At 41.4% G+C, this 22,954-nt stretch overlaps 1 protein-coding gene across 2 annotated transcripts in view; it reads right to left on the bottom strand.

Moving 5' to 3' along the window:
* Nucleotides 1-22,954, bottom strand: part of THADA (THADA armadillo repeat containing) — a 308,025-nt gene that overhangs the window by 64,028 nt on the left and 221,043 nt on the right. For both annotated transcript variants that reach the window (XM_075925431.1, XM_075925430.1), the window contains 2 exons: nt 22,330-22,445; nt 10,011-10,096 (listed from right to left, as the gene is read on the bottom strand). In XM_075925431.1, coding sequence (XP_075781546.1) covers nt 10,011-10,096; nt 22,330-22,445 — 202 coding nt within the window. The remainder of the gene's footprint in view (nt 1-10,010; nt 10,097-22,329; nt 22,446-22,954) is intronic.

Below are 22,954 nucleotides of genomic sequence, written 5' to 3'. Positions count from 1 at the left end.
GGCCTGCCAAGTATTATAAGCATAACGACTCAGCATCGCTTGCTGGTTCGCAATGCGGAGTTGCACCCTGCCAGTGGCATACACCTTATGGCCCATCAGGTCAAGGCGTTTAGGCTCCCTAGCTTTCGGGGACGGCCCCAGCTGGGGAAGCCTCTTCTTTTGAGCTGCAACCTGAACGACCAAGGACCCCGGGACAGGTTGGGAGTACAGGTATTCATGCCCCAACTGAGGAACGTAATAGCGCCTCTCGACTCCCTTTAAGGTAGGGGTCAGGGTCGCTGGGGCCTGCCACAGGGCATTAGTAATCTTGACCACGGTTTTATTAAGTGGCAAAGCCAAGCAGGCGGGCGCATCATCCGAGAGGATGTCAATCATGGGATCCATGTCCTGCACTACTGGCTCCACTGGGACACACAGATTGGAGGCCAGATGCCTAAGCAGATCCTGATGCGCTCGAGCATCCATAGTAGGCAGTGCCGGTGCAGGATCCGCCAAGGCTTCATCAGGAGATGATGACTACGACTCCTGGACAGGTACTGGATCCAGCATAGGGCCTGGGTGAAGAGCCGGCTGGGCAGGCGGCACCGTTTTCAGAAGCAGCTCCGGCATCAAGGCCTGTGGCTCAACAGCGGCATCTGTAGCAACCGACCTCTGGGGGGACGGAGGAGGTCGTGACAGCGATGCCGACGGTTGCGCACAGTGCCCCGAGCCACTGGACACCACAGAGGAGGGCACAGGCCCCTGCCACTGGTGGTAAGCCCATAGTGTCCAGAAAGGCCATTGCGGTTGTGGCGGCCAAGTTTGCTGCACCTGCGGACGATCACGCCGGTGCCGAGAACGGGATCTATGAGTTGAGGAAGCTCCCAAGGACTCTGACCTGAAGGACACTGCATCGGAATCTGACGAGTAGTCCATCTCAGGCCAGGGAGGCGCAGATGACGAATGTCCTGCCACGAAGGGAGGGGGAGGGGGGCAAACATGGCCATAGACTCGGGTTTGCCCGTGTGCGCGCAATGAGGGCGTGCCGGCACCAGGAAAACCGGTCCCAGTGCCGTTTGTGGTGCCTGTTGCAGCACCGGGAGGATGGGTCCCGGTGCCGGGAGTGGAGTCGGTGCCAGGAGGACAGATCCCGATGCCCAGACTGGAGCCGGTTGTGGCACCGAGAGGACAGGTCCTGGTGCCAGTTGTGGTGCTGAAGTCGGAATCAGTTGTGAGATGAACCCCGAAGAGGCCGATGTCACCGGTGATGGCGGCACTGGCATGGCCCCCGGGGTCGATGCTGGTGCCTGTAACGGTGCCAAAACTTGCATCAGTGCTAAAGAGGCTGATGCTGAAGGGCTTGGTGCCGACGACTGAAACGGCACCCTGGGAAAGCTGCTCAGCGCTGGTAGCGATGATGGTGCCGCAAGGCCTGGGAGGTAGTGAGGCTAATAAGATCATACGCCTCCTCAAAAGTGTCCTGCGTGGAAGGGCGGTGCGAGGGTAGTTGCCCTGGACTGGATGGGCATCCCACTTGCTTACGCCGCACCGTGGTGGATGAGGACGTGTGCACCGGAGACTTGGCACTACGGTGTAGGCCTGACTTGGACTTCCAGCCTGGAGACCTACCACGGGCCGCTCTTGACCTCTCCGGTGCCGGTGAGTGAGACCGGTGCAGAACCCTCGACACCGAGGCCCGGTCTCGAGATGGGGCATCGCGCGTGGACGCCGGTGCACTGTGCACCGCAGAATGTCCAGACGGTGCCAGCTGTAAAGCTGCCTCCATGAGGAGAAGTTTTAGACGAGAGTCTCTCTCCCTCTTAGTGCGTGGCTTAAACGACTTGCAGATCTTACAGGCATCTGTAAGATGAGCCTCACCCAGACACTTCAGACAACTGTCATGACGGTCTCCTTTGGGCATAAACTTTGCGCAGACAGAGCACGCCTTAAAGCCTTGCGGCCCTGGCATTCCTCACCCCCGAAGGGGGAGAAGAAAACAAAGAGACACTATCTAACTAACTGAACTTTTTAGCACTATCTACAATGCTAAGAGAAACAGGAACCATTAACTGAACTAACAGAGAGACACGCTCCAATGACCGTCACTGGCGGTAAGAAGGAACTGAAGTGAGGGTGCGCCGGCAGGGGTACTTATGCCCCGCCATGGCGGCGCCACTCCAGGGGGCGCCCTGCCAGCGCTACGGGTACCACTAGGGAAAACACTCCGGAAGACACGGTGCATACGGTGTGCACACCTAATTCAAATAGACATGAGCAACCACTCGAAGAAGAAAAGATATTCTCCTTAACCTCTGTTGATAGGACAGAGGCAGCAAAGGAGGTTTAGGTTGGACATTAAGAAAAACAGGGTGGTTAAGCACTGTAATAAAATGACTAGGGAAGTTGTGGAATCTTCATCATTGGAGATATTTAAGAACAGGTTAGACACACATCTATCAGAGATGGTATAGATGGTGCATGGTCTTGCAGTGAAGGCAGAGGACTGGACTTGATGATCTCAACGTCCTTTCCAGCACTATGATTCCAAGATAGCACAGAGATTTCTATTTATGATACATGCAAAGAAAACCATGAAAACACAAATCAAGTCCTTTGGATGCATTGACATCTGCCTGAATCTAAACAGAGCTATAAACTACCCAGCTCCTTTCTATGGTGTTTCCTGAAATGCCCAGTGATTGCAATTTAATGATCAACATTATCAACCACCTCACTGCTGATCAACACATGTAACAAAAGAGATGGAGATTTACATTATGAAGATCTGAACCATTTACTGTGAGGCCATTTATTAACTATGTGGAAAATCGACCTTGCTGTGGTTGATCTTCTGGGGTTCTATTTAGTGGGTCCAGTGAAGACCTGCTAAATTGAACTCAGAGGCTACCTCCATTGATGCCGATACTCCTGCTCCTCATGAGGAATAAGGGAAACCGACAGAAGAATTCCCACTTTGTGTAATTAATGTAGCTGTAATTAAGTATCTTAATTCAACCTTATGCTGTAGTGTAGACCAGGCCTGACTGACATTTTATTTTGGAGCAATGAAAGGACAGGCACTTGGAGGACATCATTATTCCCTCACACACACACCCCTCACATGTTCTCACAAATGGTGCCAAAAGTTGAGCTGTAACCTGTACTGCACCACTACACTTGATACGTGCTTGAGTTAGGGTGTGTACGTATTGATGGGACTCAAGCGAAAGGCAAGACTAGAGGTCATGTTATGTTAACACCACAGTAAAGAGAAGCCCTCTGCACACTGAAATTATGTTTAAAACAGAGTACTGTACTTTCAAACAGACGCCTCTTTTGCACTATTTAGTCTCCTGGATCATTTTTTCACCTTTTGGAGGAAGCTGTCCCTCTCAAATAATAATCTCATATAACAACTCCATGTTCAAAATTCGCACACACAAAAGGTGATGTCTCTTTTCAAAAACCTTAAGGGTCTCAATGTATGCTCACCTATCCCCTTTGGTGTGGACAACTGCTTTCTATTCTTCTCCACCCCCTCTTTCTAACTAGACAAAGTATACATTTACATTTCCTCCAGGTATCCTCTCCTCTACTTTCTCCAACATTAACTTGTCTCCCACATATCCCCCCACAGTCCCCTATCCATCACATTCTTACTTTCATGCCATATTCCCCTGCAGCCCCTCAAGTCTTTGTTGTCCCCCACAATTCCCTGAAACTGCCCTCTTATCTTTTATCCTCACTCCTCTGAGTCCTCTAAATCTGAGTTCTCTAAATCTGCCTCCTGTTCATACACATAGTTCCTTGTACTCCTCCCTTGTTCTGCCTCTTGCTTCCCATACATTCTTGATTCCTCACAATTCACTATCTAGTTCCCTAACACCATCCTGCCTAATATTCTCCTATCCCCTGACCATCTCATGGTGATTAAGGTGCCACCATCTTCCCCAGTGGCAGCTAGCGTTAGTCCTATTTGAAACACTGGGAAGTCACAGTCATTTTTGCTGAGAGAGAGAAAGGTAGCCATCTTTTTTGAATGTATGACTTTAGTTATGTAGACAATAATAAGGGATGCTGAACATTGTAGATGAGGGTAAACTTCATAAGCCTGAAGGCAGAAATAAACAATTCACAAGAAGCTTTTTAAAAATCTGAATATCATGAGATTTGTGGTAAAACTTGCATCAATGATGCCCACCTTTCTCATGCTTTATCCCTCAGTTCTCTTTGTGTATAATTAAACTACATATTCCTTCTTTTCCATTGGACTGTTCAGTAATGTTTGTGAGGTACACTGATAAATAACGAGGAGACCCATAAATACCAAATTAGGTAAGTAGCCAGATGAGACAGATTTTTCAAATTCTAGGTCTACTTAAATGAAAATACTTTTTTTGCTAAAACGTTGGCTCATTATGCCAATTTGTTCTAGTACAAGGAACTAAGTTTATTAAATAAGAATATTGGATTATACAACCAAATTTTCTGTTGATTTGCCTAACGGAAAGCAGTGGGAGTAGACTATCTAGACGTCTATGCATTTAAAAATATGCTTTAAATCTTTAGTCAAAATAATGGAATTGACATGTGCCACATTAAACACATCTGCACCCAAAGTTTACAATAATTTATGACATAACAAACATATAGCAATTGCTCTCAATTTGTTCAGATGGAATGTGTTAAATTTAGCCTAATTAGACCAAATAAACAAAGCAGACATTTTTAAACTGCCAATGTTCCCTCTCTTTCCTCCCATAATTGGTCACATTTCTTAGAGATTTAGGTAAAGAAAGTTAAAATCTCATTAAAATAACTGACCTTAAATTTATTCCTGTCACATGAATGATACAAGTGGTAAGGAGTTTAAAGTACTCAACTATTTTTTTCTGCATTTTATCATTATCAATTTCTAAGTTAGCCTGTGGGAAAAGCTACTTTAGTTCGTATTGAGCTTTTAAAAGCAAGTGGTATAAAATGAAAAAACCCACACTCTCAGCCTTAGAATATCTACTAGCTTATTACTGAGACAAACTATTTTTGAGATTCCAGATTCATTTTCACAAACTACTTAATGTAAAACATTTGGAGTCTGATAATATATGAAAGTTTATTACATTTGGCAGAAACTCAGGACAAATACTATGTATTCTAATTAGTGAAGAAAATCCCAAATGTATTTGACTAAGATAATAGTACTGTTAAATATTTTTTTAAAGATAGTATGGCTATATAGCCCAAAAGAAAAATAAAATGCCAGACAACTTTACTGATTGCGCTGGCTGTGTGTCTCACACATTTCAGACATACTCTATTCTTGCAGTTGTACCTATTGATAAATATGAGCCCTCCAAAATACCTAAAATAAGACAAAACTGCTAGGGTCACATCTTTGAGATCATACTTACGGTTTTCTCACTCCTACTGAAGCAACAATAGCTTTGACTGGTTTCCTTTTCTTTTTTATTTATATATTTTTATTTAATTTATGGGGAGAACAGTATGTTAAATAAACTAACGTTTTGCACATTACTCTGTAAACTCTGCTGTTTACCATTAAAAATCATTCATATTATATATATATATATATATATATATATATATATATATATATATATATATATATATATATATATATATATATATATATATATAATTTTTATGAATTGATAAGATCTATTGGACAGTAGCAAGGGAAAAATCTCTGAATGGCACAAACGAAGGGACATCTGCCTGGTTAGGGAAGGTTGTGTCTTGGAAGGTTTCCCATCTCTATAAGGAAGTCATATGCTCTGTTGCAGCCAAGTTGGTCCCAGTATGTTAAAGACACAAGGTTGGTGAAGTATTTTATTGGAAATACTTCTGTTGGTGAGAGAGACAAGCTTTTGAGGTTACACGGAACTCTTCTTCAGAAGCATGTCTTTCTCAGCATCAGAAGTTGGTCCAATAAAAAATATTATGTCACCCATATTGTATCTCTAACAGAGAGGATGAACAGACCAGGTCTGAGTTCTCTCTGCAGTCACTGCACCACCCTGTGCACTACTCTGTTTCTGCTGTTGTCCCTGCTGCAGGTCCACTGTAGCAAGAGCTCTTGTCTCATTGTGAAGTTCAGACAACTGAGTATAAATATGTCGGAAGGGCTCTGCTGGTGCCAAAAGCCTACCAACTAGACGGAGCTACCTGCAGCTATGGAATTACAGCGCAGCAGCCTAGAACCCAGATGAGTGTGCTTTTGAGAGAAATCTGGTATTAAAAAATATTGCACCAAAACAGTCCATTCAGTCTTTCTGGCAAAGGCCAATGCTGAATACTTCAGAGAAGGGTGTATAATTTCAAAACCTAATTGTGCAATGCTACAACATGAGCGGGAGCTCTTCCTGGCTCCATCTGGTGTTTTTTAGTATTATCAAAAGTAATTTCCAGGCTTCCCTAAGGAGCTCCAGAATGCTTGTTCAGCTGAAAAAACCCGGAACATGCCAGATTTGAAGACTGTAACCAGAGTCCATTGACCATAGATACAGTGGCTTAAATGGGGTACAGTGCTATACATGTGTTAGGTATTACCACCACCACTGAAGAGAGCAATCAGTTCAGCAAAGATGCTAAACCAGATGAAATCTTAAAATGGATTTTAACAAAGGAAGAAAAGGTCTGTTTGGATCTAGAAAAAAAGTGCTATATATCTGAACGATATACGGAGTTTTGGTTTGATTCAGTTTCCACCTTATTTCTACTATAATAAAATCTATATGAAATGTGAAGGGTAAAACATTTCTTACAAATTTGTATTATCTTTGGGACACATGGAGTCTCAAGAGTTTCAGCCCTGAGATTCAAAAGCATACCACATACTAGCTCTAAACATCAGAAGTACTGTTTGAGACATAAGGACTTCATACTGGAAAACAAATGAATCGAGGATGTTGAAATGTGATTATCTGACTAATGGTATAGTCGATACAATTTGTATTGCCTACATGATTAATCGATAAGTGCCTTTGCAGAGCCACAGTGGGACAAGCTCCAGAGGAGCCTACTCAAGCCAGGACTGAGCAATCCTGGCTTGTGCTGGCTCCAGAGCCACAAATGTAGTAAGAGCCATTGGGCTCTTACTACGTTTAAAATGCAGATGCGTAGCGATCAGCACAAGCTGGGATTGCTTGGTCCTGGCTTGCGCTGAGTCCAGCAGCCCCTGTTCACGGCGGACAGCCCTGTCTGCTATAAACAGGGGCTGGTGCCGAAGTCCCTGCTCGCGCCCTTTTCCCCTCTGTGCCTTTGCCTCCCCTGCTCCCTACAGAAACGGTGCTGGGGGGAACCAGCTTAACTGGTTCTCCACAGCACCAGCTTCTCCCCCCCACTTGCTGCTGCTCTCTGATTAGCATTTGCTTATGGGATAGTCGACTTCTTGCTTATATCCCTAAACTGATTAGTGACCAGATGTACTTTAAGAAGCTGACTACTGTATGATATTTGCTGTTATATATTATAGATAAGTTTTTTGTGTATACAAACAGTAGAGATTAAACTGTGCAAACTTATGATGCAAATCTCTAATTTTATTAAAGATTTTCCAGGAAGAGCATTCTGCAACACTCATGACCAAAGCAGTAAGGCAGAATATCCATTCTTTTAAAGACAGATAAATACTTATGGACCTTATGTCAACATTTTTGGGGGAGTTATAATAATTTTTTAGTTGGGCAGCTGCTACCTCTCGTCTCTTTTCCTGCATCTTAAATTGACTTGAATTTGTGTAGCAAATTCCATATGGTGTAAACTGGATTTAACAGACAGATTTTATTTACTGAAGACAACAAATCATTGACAGAATGTAAATGTAAAACAGGAAAAGACTAGGCATGGCTGTACTCTTAAAATGTCTTTGTAATTGTAGCCCCTATGACAGACACAATCAATTAGAAGTGGTCTGATTTTAACCAGTTACAGGCTCATTACACTGCATTCCAGTTTGTGTTGATGAAATTCAGTTTCGGTCTGTGGCCTGGAACTCATATACAGCACTTCCTGGGGCCTCTTATATAAACACACTAAGAAACAGTTTTATTTGGACTTGTCCATTCCCCTTTTATTTTACTGAAACAACTTTACAAATCAAGAATAAAATAGAATAAATGTGGCTCATAACCAGAAATATACTCATTGGAGAAAGATGTTTAAACTATGAAGAGGGTAAAACTTTAAATTGCAATTATTGCATACAGCAGTTTAGTAGAAGACTTGAGACAAACTGTTTAGGCCACAATTTCTCTTTAATATAGCATTAGGATGCTTCTAATTGTATATAATATTACAGATTGCTATTTCAGTCAATAAAGGCTACTTAATTTGAATACATTTTCATAAAAATGTATTGAAGTAATGTAGTATTTTGAAATTATTGTATGTAATTGTAATGACACTCTCAGTGGATCACAAATGAATAGAGAGAAATACGTACAAAAAAAATCAGTTGGCTTAGGATCAAATCCTTCCCACAGTACAAAGTCCAAATTGTAGAAGCTGTGAATGGGGAATTAAATCCTCTTACCCCCAAATATGGAGTGGCTCAGCAGCTACTAGTACAGCCACAGCAATGCAAGAGTCTCTGAAATAAATAGTCTCCTCAAAAGATGAAAATTGGAAAGGATGAATTGCCAGATGTGGACAGGTCAACAAAGACTTCTAATCAATGTGTAACAATTTTCAAAAATCAGATAGGACATTATGATACATAAGGGATGAGGTGGCAATTGATAAAAAAAATGCCACTATATAAAACAATGAGATGCCCTCACCCGGAACACCATATTTAATTCTGAACATGCAGTTCTAAAAAGGATAGTGCAGAATTACAAGGGGCTCAGAAGCAGGCAATAATGATTAGGGGCTTGGAAAAAATTAGGGGCTCTCATATGAAAAGACTGGGATTGTTTACCTTTGAAAGGACACAAACAGGAAGAAACACGGTAAAAAAATACAAAATGGTCTAGGGGAGGCAGGTCTTGAATGTCTGTTCTTCCAAGAATTAAGGGATTTTAACTGAAATTGCAGGGTAGCAAATTCAGAACTGATTAAGGGATATACTTTTTCAAACAACACAGTTCACCTTGTTGTTATTTGAGTGTCACCCTCTAGAGGAGACTCTCTTAAAGGATTCATCTCAAACAATTAAATGCAGCATTAAAATTAAACCACAAGAAAATTGATGTTACAAGTTTGAACTAAACCAACAAAACTGTCCTCAGCTCTCCTTGCTGTGCCAGTGGCTAAGGATGGGACAATAAGAAAGCACCAGGCTGAAAAACTCTGAAATATGTGGACACAGTAAGCTAAGTACAACTGCATTGAGCTTCCCATTCTCCCAGTCACACTCCAGAGGCCTCACCTCTTAATCATCATGCCTTTCATTTCATCATTTACTGTGCTTTGTATGACCTCAAATAACATACTAAGCAATAGTTTTAATGCCATTAATAGTTTTGATTGGTCCTTCCTCCAAAAACTTCCCACTGAGGAGGTAAACAATCAAGTTGCTGAACTGTTGGAGGTATGACTTACAGTAAAACCTCTCACCCGACTGCAGACATTATTCCTATGAAGTCTTCCATACTCCCATGGAATTTACCTATTTTTTTCCAGGGTGGATTGGAGACACTATTCCATCTTTGAAATTTTGCATCAGTAAAACAGAACTACTTAAAAAGCTTGAGCTATGAAGGGAATCAGAGTTTGACTTAAGCTTCTGACTAGCAGGAACTAGGAATGCTGCAAAGGCACCTTTAACCTCTGGTGAGAAGGAACCTTCCTGTTCTTCACCACCCCATGCACCACGACTGATTCTCACAGATACCAATGGGTCATAAGTATCTCTTCATCTAGATCCCTACATGAAGTGTCCAGATTTTCAAAAGTGCTCAGCATCCCATTGGTCTAATTTGTTCATTTATTCTCCCTAACCCTCAGTCAAATATAGCACAGAAATTTCCTACAGAAGATTTAGAATCTCTATATTACAATTGACTTGCCTTTTCTTCCAGATTTCCCAAGGTAATCGCTCAGCACAATAAGGACATCAAGATATGCAGCTCTGGTCACCAAACAAGGATTTTGCCTAAAAAGCAAATGGATGACAGAGTAAATTCCTTATTAAAGTCCTACTCTGCTCAGACACAGATGCTGAAATTGTAATATTGAATCATACAGCCAGAAGATATCCCTAAGAAGTTATCAATTCAACTCATTTTGCAGGATTAAGTAAATCTACATCATCCCTGACAGATGTTTGTCCAATCTGTTCTTAAAATCTTCCAATAATGGGAATTCCATAATCTCCCTTAGAAATCTATTCCAAAGCTTAACCATCCTGGAAAGTTCTAATATCTAACAAATTTCCCTTGCCATAAGTAAAGCCCATTTCTTCTTTCCTACATTCAGTGGACATAGAGAACAATTGACCACAGTCCTTTTAAATAATATAGACGAACATATTTGGAGTCTTCTTTTATCGAGGCTAAAAATTCCCAATTTTTTGTAAACTTTTCCTCATAGATCAGGTTTTTGACATCTTTTATAATGTTTGTTCATGTCCGCTGGACTCTCTGCCTTTTGTCCACATCTTTACTAATGGGTAGTGCCCAGCTGAGGCCCCACTAGTGCCTCGTAGAGTGGGATAATTACCTCTTGCTTCTTACATATGACACTCCTGTTAATAAACACCAGAATGTCAGCCTTTCACAGCTGCATCACACCATATTCAATATGTGATGCACTATAACTCCCAGATTCTTTTCAGCACTACTGCCACTTACCCTGTTATTACCTATTTTGTAGGTATGCACCTGATTTTTCATTCCCAAATGAAGTATTTTGCCCTATTAATTTGACAGCAAACTACTAGTAACTACTCTTTGAGTACGGTCTTTCAACCAGCTGTGCATAATTTCACAATGACCACATATTCCTAGTCTGTTTATGAGAATGCCCTGTGGGAATTAACTAAAATCAAGCTTATATCACACCTATTTCTTCCCCCATCCACTAGGCCAGTAATTCTTTCAAAGAAAGAATCTAGTTTGGTTTGGCATTTATTATTCTTGATACATCCATCATGGCTATTACTTACAGCCCTATTATCTTTCAAGAACTTATACACTGATTGTTTAACAATTTGTTCCGGTATCTTCCCAGATATCAAAGTTAGACTAACTGGTCTATAATTTCCCACATCCTCTTTGTCCTCCTTTTTAAACAGGGTCATTATTGTTTGCCTTCCTCCAGTCTTCTGTGACCTCATCTGCCCTTCGGGTCTTCTTAAAAATAACTGATAAAATTGTTCCAACTAGTTCCTTAAGTACCCTAGCAAAGACTTAGGTGTTTTGTTTCAGTCTTCTAAGTGTCATCTCAGTTCTCCTTCTTTAGTAAGCAGAGAACCTACACTTTCCTTCTCATCTATTTAAAGAACTTTAGGACTTTTATCCCTTGCTAGGTGTAATTCATTTTTTGCCTCAGCTTTCCTGATTTTACCTCTACATGCTAATGCTACTTCTTTTGAGCTCCTTCTCTGCAAAGTATCCATGTATTCATTTTTCATAGAATTGCTTTTTTATCTTCAGGTAATTAAAGTACTGCTGATGAAGCCATATTGTCATCTTACTATCCTTCCCATCTTTCATTTGCATCAGAATTGTTTGCAGTTGTCACTGTATTACTGCAAACAAAGAAATTAGCCGAGTAGAATCTGGAATATCTTAAATTTGTAATATCTAATTAGTGTAGATCTACTGTTTATATTCAAAAACACAGATGCAATAATACAGAGATTTACATTCTGGACCTGACAGGCTTTCTAATGGAATGAAAAATATCTCCTCTCACTTTTTCCCTCAACAATAAAAGTCTATATTATTTTAACATAGGTTAACTTGGGAGAGTCAGTTCACATAAGTGTCTCACTAACATGTTAATTGAGAAATCTGCTTATTTTGTTCTTATTAATATATTTAACTAAACGAACAAAAACAAGAGTCTAGTTTTCCTCTCTCCTCATCCCCATAAAAATATTGTATATCAATGGCAACCTCCATCACATTACATCTTTTGTTAGGCACAGCTACATTTCCGCTTTGGTTTAGAACATGTTAACATGAGTCTCTGAATTCAGAATCTCTGTTTCGTGCACCCAAAATTTAATTTGGGGAGCTTCAGTTGGATGGCATCAGATAACTATAACCCACTTTCTGCTACACTTGATCAAACCACAAGTAATTAAAATCACCTGGACAATATGAAAGTTAATTCAGTCACACTTCTTCATTTTTCTTTGCATCACTATTGCTGTATGTTTCAGCCAAAATACCCCTCACTACGACATAAGTTATAGAATGAAACAGAAACCCAGTACAATACAAACATAAATAGATATGGTAAGTGGAACTTACATTTTTTTTAAATTGTAAGTGAGCCAAAGAAGTGCAAACTGTAGCTGTGACTAATACCTATGGCCCTACCAAATTCATGGCCATGAAAAACATACCATGGACCATGAAATCTGATCTTCCCCATGAAATATGGCACCTAGCCAGGGCTCCTATCCTGCACAGGGCTCCAGCTGTTAGTTCTGGCAAGGAAGGAAACTTCCTCTTTCCCTGCTGGGGCCATTCCTGGGGTGGGTCAGACTGACCTCCAAAAACCTCAGGAAGCTGCAGGCCACTCGGTGGCTCCAGCTGTCAACCCCTTCTGGCCTGCCTCCCTCCATGGGGAGGCTGCAGCTTTGCCTGTCCTCCCTGCTTCCCCCACAGGGAGGCTGTGGCTCCAGCTGTCATCCCTCCAGTTGGGTGGAAGACTGCCAAGAAAACCAGACATATGGTAATCCATTTCCCCACACCTTGCGACCCTCACTTCTGCACTGCTGCTGGCAGTGGCACTATCTTCAGAGCTGGGCATCAGGCCAGCATCCTTCCTCCTTTGGCTGCTCAGATCTGAAAGCAGCAGGGCAGAAGTAAGGGTGGCAATTCTACAATCCCCAGCAATAGCTTTGTGAACCCTATACTCTGACTACCTTTTGGGTCTGCACCTCCACAATCATAATGTAACCACCACCAGGCGGATTTGAACCTAGGACCTCTGAAGCAGAGTATAGGAGCCTCTACCCCCTGAGCTAAAAGCCAGCTGGCTCCCAGCTCATGCTGTAGAGGTCTCTTGATCTTAGTTGTTGCTGTTGTCTAGGTGCTACTTCCTTGGTCAGTGAACCACACTAGGTGTGTGGGTTATATACTTCCCCTAGGGGAGAGGAAGTGCATCCCCGAGCTTCAGAGACCCAATTGAGATCCCGGATGAGCCCCCCACTTGTAATCACCACCAGCCGGATTTGAACCTGGAACCTCTGAAGCCAAGTACAGGAGCTACTATCCTCTGAGCTAAAAGCCAGCCGGCTCCCTGCCCATGCTGTAGAGGTCTCTTGATCTTAGCTGTTGCTGTGGTCTAGGTGCCATTGCATTTGTCAGAGAACCACACTAGGTGTGTGGGTTACAATAACACCAAAAATTCAAATGTAAACATCCAAAAATGTGAAAATTACTCATTTTAAAATCCCCCTCATCATGAAATTGACCAAAATGGATGGCGAATTTGTTAGGGCCATACTTCTCCTCCTCCAAGTTCAATATTTCATTTTAATTTTAGCTTCTGAAGTTAGTGTTGTATGCTTATTTCTAAGCTTGAAATTCACTCAATTTAATTATGGCATATTTCAAGTAACAGTCTCAACTTTATAACATCTAAAATTCTGGAAAAACACTGGAACATTTTTGCAAGTTTACAGGGTATATACACAACCATAATATGAAAATGGAAAATTTGTTTTAGGTCTTTGGATAAAGATTTTGCAGCTGTATTGGACTAGAGAGGAGGCAGTCCCTCATGCAAATGGAAAACCCAGGCATTGTAACAAACTCCTACAGAGGGGAACTTGGTTATAAACAGTGCTTTTTTTGCGATGGTACTGCCCCATTACCTCCAGTCAGAGCTTACCTGGAAAAACGGAGCATACCGGCACCTCCGTATGCAAATGTCCAACCCCGGGTTTTTTTTTATTGCTCAATTTTTCCCCTGGAGTACCGGCACCATTTTTTAAATTTAATTTAATTTTTATTTTTAACAAAAATAGCACTGGTTATAAACATATATAACCTAATATACATTGACCTTTCTGGTCTGTAAATATTCCATGCTACATATATTATTCCTATGCTGTGATATAAGATATTATACATTAAAAAAAAACTGTCGGCTGAATAAAGAAGGAAAATTCCTAGTCCTTTTCTTTTTAGGAGAGCCAATGTGAACTTACAGGAGCTATTTCCCCCTTAAATTAATCTTCCCACTCCAATTAAAAAAAAAAAAAAGAGAAAGTCTCTTCTACATGACTAGCAAGAGATGCAACAGGTCGTATGTGGTTGCCACCCTCTGTTTTGTATTCCACTCATCATTATAATAATAAACCCAAGTCTCTACCAGTGGAAATAAAAAAAGCAGTAGCAAGATCCCATCTAACTTTTAACCCACACCTTAAGGCACTTATCTAGAATGCGGAAGCCTTGGGTTCAATTCCATCCTCTACCTGACATGGAGATGAGATTTGAACTAAATCTCGTCTACTGCAGAAGAGTACCCTAAGCCACTGGGCTGCAGGATAATCTGCACCAGTCCTTCTCTTTTCCTTCTATTTGGCTATTTGGCTGTATATACATAATTAAATAGAGGGATTTGAATGAGAGTCTCCCATCTCCAAGGCGAGTAACCAAACCACAAGGCTATAGTCAGTTTTTTTTCTCTCTCTCTCTCTGGCCCATTGACTCTCCTGCAAATCCCTTCTCCCACATTAGGCAAAGGAGAAACTGAACCTGGGTCTCCCACATCTCAGGGGAGATCTCTGATATTGGGAGGTATTGGCAGAATCCCTTTTTGTAGAGACAATTATATTATAATTAGTTTCCTTTAAGAAAATCAACCCACAGAATGGAAAGACAAGTTTGAAAAGGCCAAATAAAGCCCACATTTTTTAATCATGAAGTTTTAATTTAGGACATGGTACTTTTGAGCTGTGTCCAAAGGTGCTGGATCCCACTACATCTACAGAGAGTCCTGAATCTAATATACTTTTTGAGATAATAAGTAATCTAAATGCAGTAAATTCTGTATTGTTCTATAGCAACATTCATTAACAGATGAATCAATACAATGCTTTAATGGCTCCTTCAGAGCATGCTAGCATTGCAAAGCTAGCATGATTTTCCTAGCTACATATTTATGAGTAGGTTTTTACAATCTGTAATACAAGTACAGTCCACATATAGAAACTCATGAATTGTTATACATCTTTCAGCACATAGATATTTTCTCCATGTGAGCCAGAAAATTGAAATAGCGCAGAGCAACCAAAACACATTGCAGAGTTAGAGTGCAAAGACCTGCCTACAGCAAAGATGCATATTATTAAGAATAATGCCCATAGGAAGCCATTAGAATTTTAATACAGTTATGTCTGTTTTTAAAAGTTGTTAAAAAATAGCTTCTACACACACGGATTTTGCAAAATCCAAATATTTACACAGCCAAGTTTCAGTTCTTGGCATTGTGTCAATGTTCTCAATTTTCACACACTGGTTTGGCAGGAACTAGGAGCCTTTCAGAGATGGCACGCTCAATGCATGAGAAAAGAAAATGACTCAATTGAAAGCCTCCAGAACATAATAAGAAGCGAAGTAATGGGTTCAAAACAGTCCCATCCAGTTATCTGGAGAGAAGAGGACAATGGCTGGGAGATAGTTGAATTAAAATGGGATGAATGGTAGGCTTCCAACTGCATCACAGAGATCGCCGTGGGTACATCTACACAGCAGTGCTATTTCGGGATAACATTTGAAATACATTCAAAAAATACATTTGAAATAATGGGCTTCTCATTCCAGCTTCCTGTAAACCTCGTTGCATGAGGATTAAGGAAATTGCCGGAATAGCAATTTATTTCGAAATAGCAATTTATTTGTGGACAGCGCCAAATTTCAAAATAAGCTTTTTTGAAAAAAACTATGCAATTTACGTAGTTCAACTTATTTCAAGGTACATGCTATTGTGTAGATGTACCCCATGAGAGCTAAAATTGTGTCAGACACCCACTTTTTATACATGGTTTTTACCCAAAGGAAATGTTCAATTTCTATTCAATGTTTCTAAGAACATGTCTGACAATCTTTTAAGGAAAAATGACATCAGTTTCATATAAAAGTGTTTGTATATTTTCTGATTTCAAAATAGCTTAGGGAGAACCAAACATATTTGCTGTTGGTTTGTTTCAGTGCTTTGGTTAATTGAGTGAAATTCCTAGCTCTACAAGCTAGCAGAAAAACAAAATCTAGGTGAAAAATTCCACTATTTTTCTGGGTGTTACAGACTCTCAGTGTCGAGCTTAATGCTGAAACTGACTTCACAATAGGCCATCCAGCACCCAGTAGCTGGATGGCCTATTGTGAAATACATCACTGACACACATCTTGTATGATTTAAAAGTCTTCTTTGAAAAGTCAGTGAAATTCAGGAAACATTCTAGAAAATTGGAAAAGAGCCAATGTAGTGCCCATCTATAAAAAGGGAAGAAAGGACAACCCAGGAAACTACAGACCAGTCTTTACTTGTCTGCCAGGAAATGGAGCAAGTCATTAAGGAATCCATTTGCAAACATCTGGAAAATAATAAAGTGATAAGTAGGGATGTTAAAATGTGTTTAATTATATAATCATGTAACTGCTGAAAAATTCAGCTGTCCATGTAGGAGATAAATAGAATTCATAGGGCTGTCACTTGACATTGATTTCAAGATTGGCTAATGTAGTTTAATATTTCATAAAGACAGTTTGAAATTAGTCACAATTACTTCTTGAAAACTGGATTCGCCCCCTCTCTGTGCCAATTAACATCTAAACAGGATGCCTATTAGAAGTCAAGAGATATTGTGGGCTTTTGAATGGTAAAAGTCTCTGGAGGTCTCCAGAAACTCGGTAAATGTGGGATATCACTCAAACAGGAATATTCATTTAATCTGATGAGGAAGAAAAGAGAAGACACAGATCAATAAAGGCCACTCTAGCTAATCACAGACATCACCATCCATACCAAACACAAACATCTACCTCCCTGGGTTAGACCCTATAAATAAGTGTTAAATGACTGGCCAGTTTTATACCATTAAGGCTGAACAAATCACTGGGGAAACAGTCTGAGTCTAGGTTGTATATGCATTTTTAATTCTGGTATGTGAATATAAAATTAGGAAGAGCTGAAGTCATTGGCAAAAAATAAACCTTTCGTGAGTTTCTGAAATACAGGGAACGTTTTAAGAGAAACCGTAAATAAAACTAAATATTTCTTTTATCTGTATGGGCTCAGATTCAAATATCTATGAACAGGTCAAAGGTGAGCGGTTATAATAATAATATATCATTTAGATAACAATAAGTGACTTGTTTAAAGCAAGAAACTGATTGGTAACTGAACCAGGAAATATATCCTTACAAAATATGCCCCCCTGTGTGAATGTAAATCAGAATTGCTAGGTTTAGAATCTTAATGTGCAATATTGCATTTTCACCCAGCTGGCTTTGGAATGCAAAATAATGTTGGAACCCCTTTGATTTTCATTCTGTGTTTACCTCCCCAATGCAGTAGTGATTGTAGACTAGATTTATATAAGATGAAATTAATCTTAGTTCCTCTCAGTTTGGAACTCTGCAAATATTTGTTTTAAACAAAACTTGCTTCACCTTTTATAGTAAGTTATGCTCAATATAAGGTAGTCATTGGTTGGCTTGTCCTGAATTGCAAAAGCTGATACCAAATGAATAGGTATTTATTGGAAGAAACCAGCAGTCTTTAAGTCAAGCACTTTCCATGCTCACTGGACCAGGTGCTTAATTGTATCAACAGTACCTGGCTTAAAATGCTGAAACTAGACATCTTTGTATTACTGATTTATTTCCTTTTTTTTAAAAAAAAAAGAGATATGACTGAGTTAAAAGCAAGGTCACCCTCTCTCTCATTTCCTGTGGAAGAGAGCAAAGAAATAGGAAAGTCCATCATTTGGCTTTATTTCTATCAGAGCAAGGTGGAAAGATTTGAACCAATGCTTTTTCCTTCTTGAGTTACTAATGACAAGACTATATATAGCACCATAAGCATATTATTAGTAGTACTATCTTTTGCAGACTCTCTCTCCAATGAAACAATTCAAAGTAGGGCTGTCAATTGACTTGTGTTAACGCCTTCGATTAACTCAGGACAAGATTAACGCGTTAATTTTTTTAACGCATTAATTGCAGGCGTTAATGCTGCGCTGATGCTTTGAAGTGCCGCTCCAGGACTTCAAAGGGGCAGCGCAAGTGGAGCTGGGGATCAGCTGGAGTCCCCAGCTGATCCATAGCTCCATGTTGCAGAGCCCCCTTGAAGTGCTGCTCTGGTGCTTCAAAGGGGCTTTGTAACAGCGGAGCCGGAGATCAGCTGGAGTCCCCAGTTGATCCCAGGCTCCTAATGTGCTGCCCCTTGGAAACACCACGGCAGCACTTCCCCGGGGCAGCACTGCATGGAGCATGGGGTAGGCTGGGGACTCCAGCTGATCCCCAGCACCACGCAGCACTGACCCATTGAAATGCCGCTGCGGCATTTCAAAGGGGAGGTGCACGCGATTAATTGCAATTAATTTTTAAAATCGCTTGACAGCCCTAATTCAAAGGAAACTCTTCAAGAGCATATTCATGCAGCTTCCTGGGAAGGCAAGTCCCCACGGTCACCCACCCCTTCTGCTAAGGCCCCATCTCCCACACGAGCCAAGCTGCGTCCCCTCCGCCCCTGAACCATGGGGAGATGGGAGAGCATGACCTCCCCCGCTTTCTGGCAGAGGGAAGAAGGGTGGCACAGCCCCATCCTCCCCGGTCCTGGAGCAAAGGGAAGCTGCTGGCGCAGCCCCAGCCTTCCCGGCCCCGGAGCATGGGACGGGCAGTGAGCACTCAGAGGCAGCAACACTGCCTCCAAATATGCCTACAGTAGGTGTTCTGGGGGCAGAATGTGGGCAGGGCCAAGCTAGCGGTTTGCAAAGGCAATGCCTTCCCCTACCTAGGGTACCTGCTGCTCATGTTCATCATACAGGATCCCCTGTAGAACCGCATAAAGAGACCCTATATTAAGTAATGTTTTTGTTTCATATGTAAATTACATAAACAAGGGATCCTGCATGTAAAGTTGAAAATGGTTTGCAATCATTTATTTAATATTAGTTTTGAACTTTTTCCTCTCAATGAAAGTAGGTATTTTCAAAATAAGTAATTTGCTTTGCACTTGCTATTTTTGTTCACTGTGAAGTAACTGTTCCAATAATACTGAGCAGAACAAGAACTAAACTAGTACACTACTTCTAATATTTTACCAATATCTAATTTAATTAAAATTGAGTAAAATATTTTTCTAATCAAATTCAGAGGACAAATGGCAATTTCATATGAGTAGGTAGCCAATATCTATAAATAAAACAGCTGTGTGCATAAAATTTAAAGCCAGCTTTCATGAGTCTGTAAGTTTACTTGTATATCTAAATTGGTATTTTAAAACCTGGAACAAAGCTTTCAAATTCCTTTATAGGGTTTTGGAGACTTGATTCCTAAGGGTCAAATTACATATTAACTTAAAAACGGGAACCAGTGGAGTCAAGATGTGCACATTCTGAACAGCCATCAAATGTTGTTATTTTAAACTCTTAACTCCTTTCTGTTTCTTCATTGTTTGTTCCTGCATAAGTTCTCTTCTTCGAGAAGTGTCCTTGTGGGAGCTTCGGTTAGGTGACTGCAGTGCAGTATCCCTCAAAGGAGGGAGGGGCCATCGAGTGACTTTATGGACAGTGGCTAGGACTGAGCATGTGAACTGAGTGCTGTCAGCAAAATGCCATTCTAGGGCACAGTGCTTGGTAACAGTTGAGACAGAAGCTCTGGTGGCAGCTCTGCAAATGTCTATTATGAGCAAATTGTTAAGGAATGCTGTGGAGGCCAAGAGTACTCTGGCGGAATAAGCTTTGGCTGACAATGGAGCAGGGATAACATTCACTTGGTAACAGAGGAGGATACAGTCTTAAATCCATTTCAATAACCTTTGCTTAGAGATGGCCTTGCTCCTCCATCATGCAGTGGTAGAAAGAAAAAGATGTGGAGACTTTCTAAATGCTTTTGTTCTGTCTAGGTATAAGGAGAGAGCTTTTCATTTATAAAATGGGCCCATTATGAAGACAGTATGGGAGCATGTAACCCATTTAAAATACTATGAATAAATATAAATAGGACATACACAAAGTCTCTTTTGTCAGGGTGGGATTCACACTTAGTTTATTTTAGGCAGGCAGCTTTCTGCAGACTTTGGTCAACAGGATGCATGTACAGTTTTGTAATACAGGTAGTCCCCGGGTTACGTACAATCATACAATCATAGAATAATAGGACTGGAAGGGACCTCGAGAGGTCATCGAGTCCAGCCCCCCGCCCTCAAGGCAGGATCTAGCTCTGTCTACACCATCCCTGACAGATGTCTATCTAACCTGTTCTTAAATATCTCCAGAGAGGGAGATTGCACCACCTCCCTTGGCAATTTATTCCAATATTTGACCACCCTGACAGTTAGGAATTTTTTCCTAATGTCCAATCTAAACCTCCCCTGCTGCACTTTAAGCCCATTACTCCTTGTCCTGTCCTCAGAAACCAAGAGGAACAAATTTTCGCCTTCCTCCTTGTGACACCCTTTTAGATATTTGAAAACCGCTATCATGTCCCCCCTTAATCTTCTTTTTTCCAAACTAAACAAGCCCAGTTCATGAAGCCTGGCTTCATAGGTCATGTTCTCTAAACCTTTAATCATTCTTGTCGCTCTTCTCTGTACCCTTTAATCATTCCTTTCGCTCTTCTCTGTACAAGATAGGGACTATAGGTTTGTTCTTAAGTTGAATTTGTATGTAAGTCGGAACTGGCTCCAGATTCAGCTGCTGCCACTGAAACTGACCAGGGGCTGACTACAGGAAGCCAGAGGCAGAGTTGCTCTGCCCCCAGCTTCCTGGGATCAGCCTGATCAGTTTCAACAGCTGCTGAATCTGGAGCCTGGGACAGAACAGCTGGGGCGCTGCCCGGTAGGTTCCCATAGGACCAACCCGGCAGCACCCCACCTGCTCTACCCGAGGCGTCCCGCAACAAAAGCCTGGTCTGCTGGGGCGGGGGGGCGCACTAGCTGCGCCCCCTCCCCCCCAGCAGACCAGGGAGACCCGAGCAAAGCCGCACAGGCGGAGGGACCCCGCTGCCCGTGCGGCTTTGCTCCTGTCTCCCTGGTCTGCTGGGGGGGGTCTAGCAAAGCCGCTGGACCCCCCCAGCAGACCAGGGACACCCGAGCAAAGCCGCCGCCTGGGCGGCTTTGCTCGTTTGCCCGGAAGCAAAGCCGCCCAGGCAGCGGGACCTCCGCTGCTTGGGCGGCTTTGCTCCTGTCCCCCTGGTCTACTGGAGGGGTCCAGCAAAGCCGCTGGACCCCCCCACTAGCAGACCAGGGAGACCGGGAGAAGCTTTTCTCGCCCCGGAGGACACGGGCGGCGACCCGGCCCCCGTGAGCTCCGGGGCGAGAAAAGCCCCGTTCGTAAGTGCGTATCCGACGTAAGTCGGATCCGCGTAAGTCGGGGACTGCCTATACCACACATTTACCCAGAGAAACTTTGTAATAACATACTATTTTCTTTTTTGCTTTATGCTGGCTTGTAGGCTCTCTCAATGTTCTTCTGCAGCAAACCTGAAGAACTGTCCTGCATTGTTCATTTTTGGGTGGTCACTGTAAAAGATCCAGCAGCTGCATGCTGTGTCTTTTTTTACATTCTTTTGTGAGGAGACTGAAAATAAGAAAAGTATTGCCATGCTACTGAGCATACCGTACATTACTGTAATTTTATCATAACCACCATGTTCATACTCTCTTCAAAAGGTCCTTGTTCTTTTTCCCCTCGTGTAATCTATAAGAAAGGATTGTTCACCAAGTATTTGAGATGATTGTTTACATTTTGATTTCTGTATCTTTATGGTATATAAATGATAGTCAACTCTTTCATACATGCAGAAGAGATTGATAAAGCAAAAAACAGTGTATAGGACTCAAATTTCTGTTTATTTCTGCAGAATTATATCAATAGGCTTGCAAAAACAAACACAAAAATAACCCTCTCCAATCCGCCAGTGTATTTATTAGTAGTCTTTTATAACTTCTTGCATATATGATCTTTGAACATACCTCTTAGCCAACCACACTTTGGCTCTTACAAAAGTGATGATGTCAACTAGCGCCTGCTGAAGGTCTGAATTATTCCGGTGTTTAGATTCCAAGTAGGACCCCAACAAGTGAAATACCTAAATAGAAAAAGAAAAAAAAAGTTGCAGACTGTTATGAAAATATTTTTTTGACTTCTCATCTCCTAGCTTTTATCCTTCTTCAAAATAATCCTGTAGAAGAAAACTGCCACTAACAGAATGATCCTATAGTATATATGCAGAAAAACGTGCTAGTTTTAGATAATGGCCAAGTTACATCCTCAATCTACTCTTCTATTATGTGCACTTTTCACAATACAAAATGAAAAGACAATTATACAATAATCATAATAAACTTATAACTAACAAAACATCTTAAAAAACCTGAAAACTGAGCAAACAGAAACCTGAAAACAGAGCAAAACAATGTAAAACATATTTCTTGACACCAGCAGTTTTGCATTCACTCAAAATGATCCTATCAGTCTAGAGATGGCAGCAAACCCAAGCATGCTTATCTTATTCTACAAATGGATATTACTTAGAATTAGTCCCTCTTAATGCAGCTTCTAACTTTTCATTAACTTAATGAGAATAAGTACAATCAC

This window comes from Pelodiscus sinensis, chromosome 3 (genome assembly GCF_049634645.1).
Source record: "Pelodiscus sinensis isolate JC-2024 chromosome 3, ASM4963464v1, whole genome shotgun sequence".
NCBI lineage: Eukaryota > Metazoa > Chordata > Testudines > Trionychidae > Pelodiscus > Pelodiscus sinensis.
The sequence above is the reverse complement of the archived record's forward strand: the minus strand, read 5'-3'. Positions and strand labels throughout refer to the sequence as shown.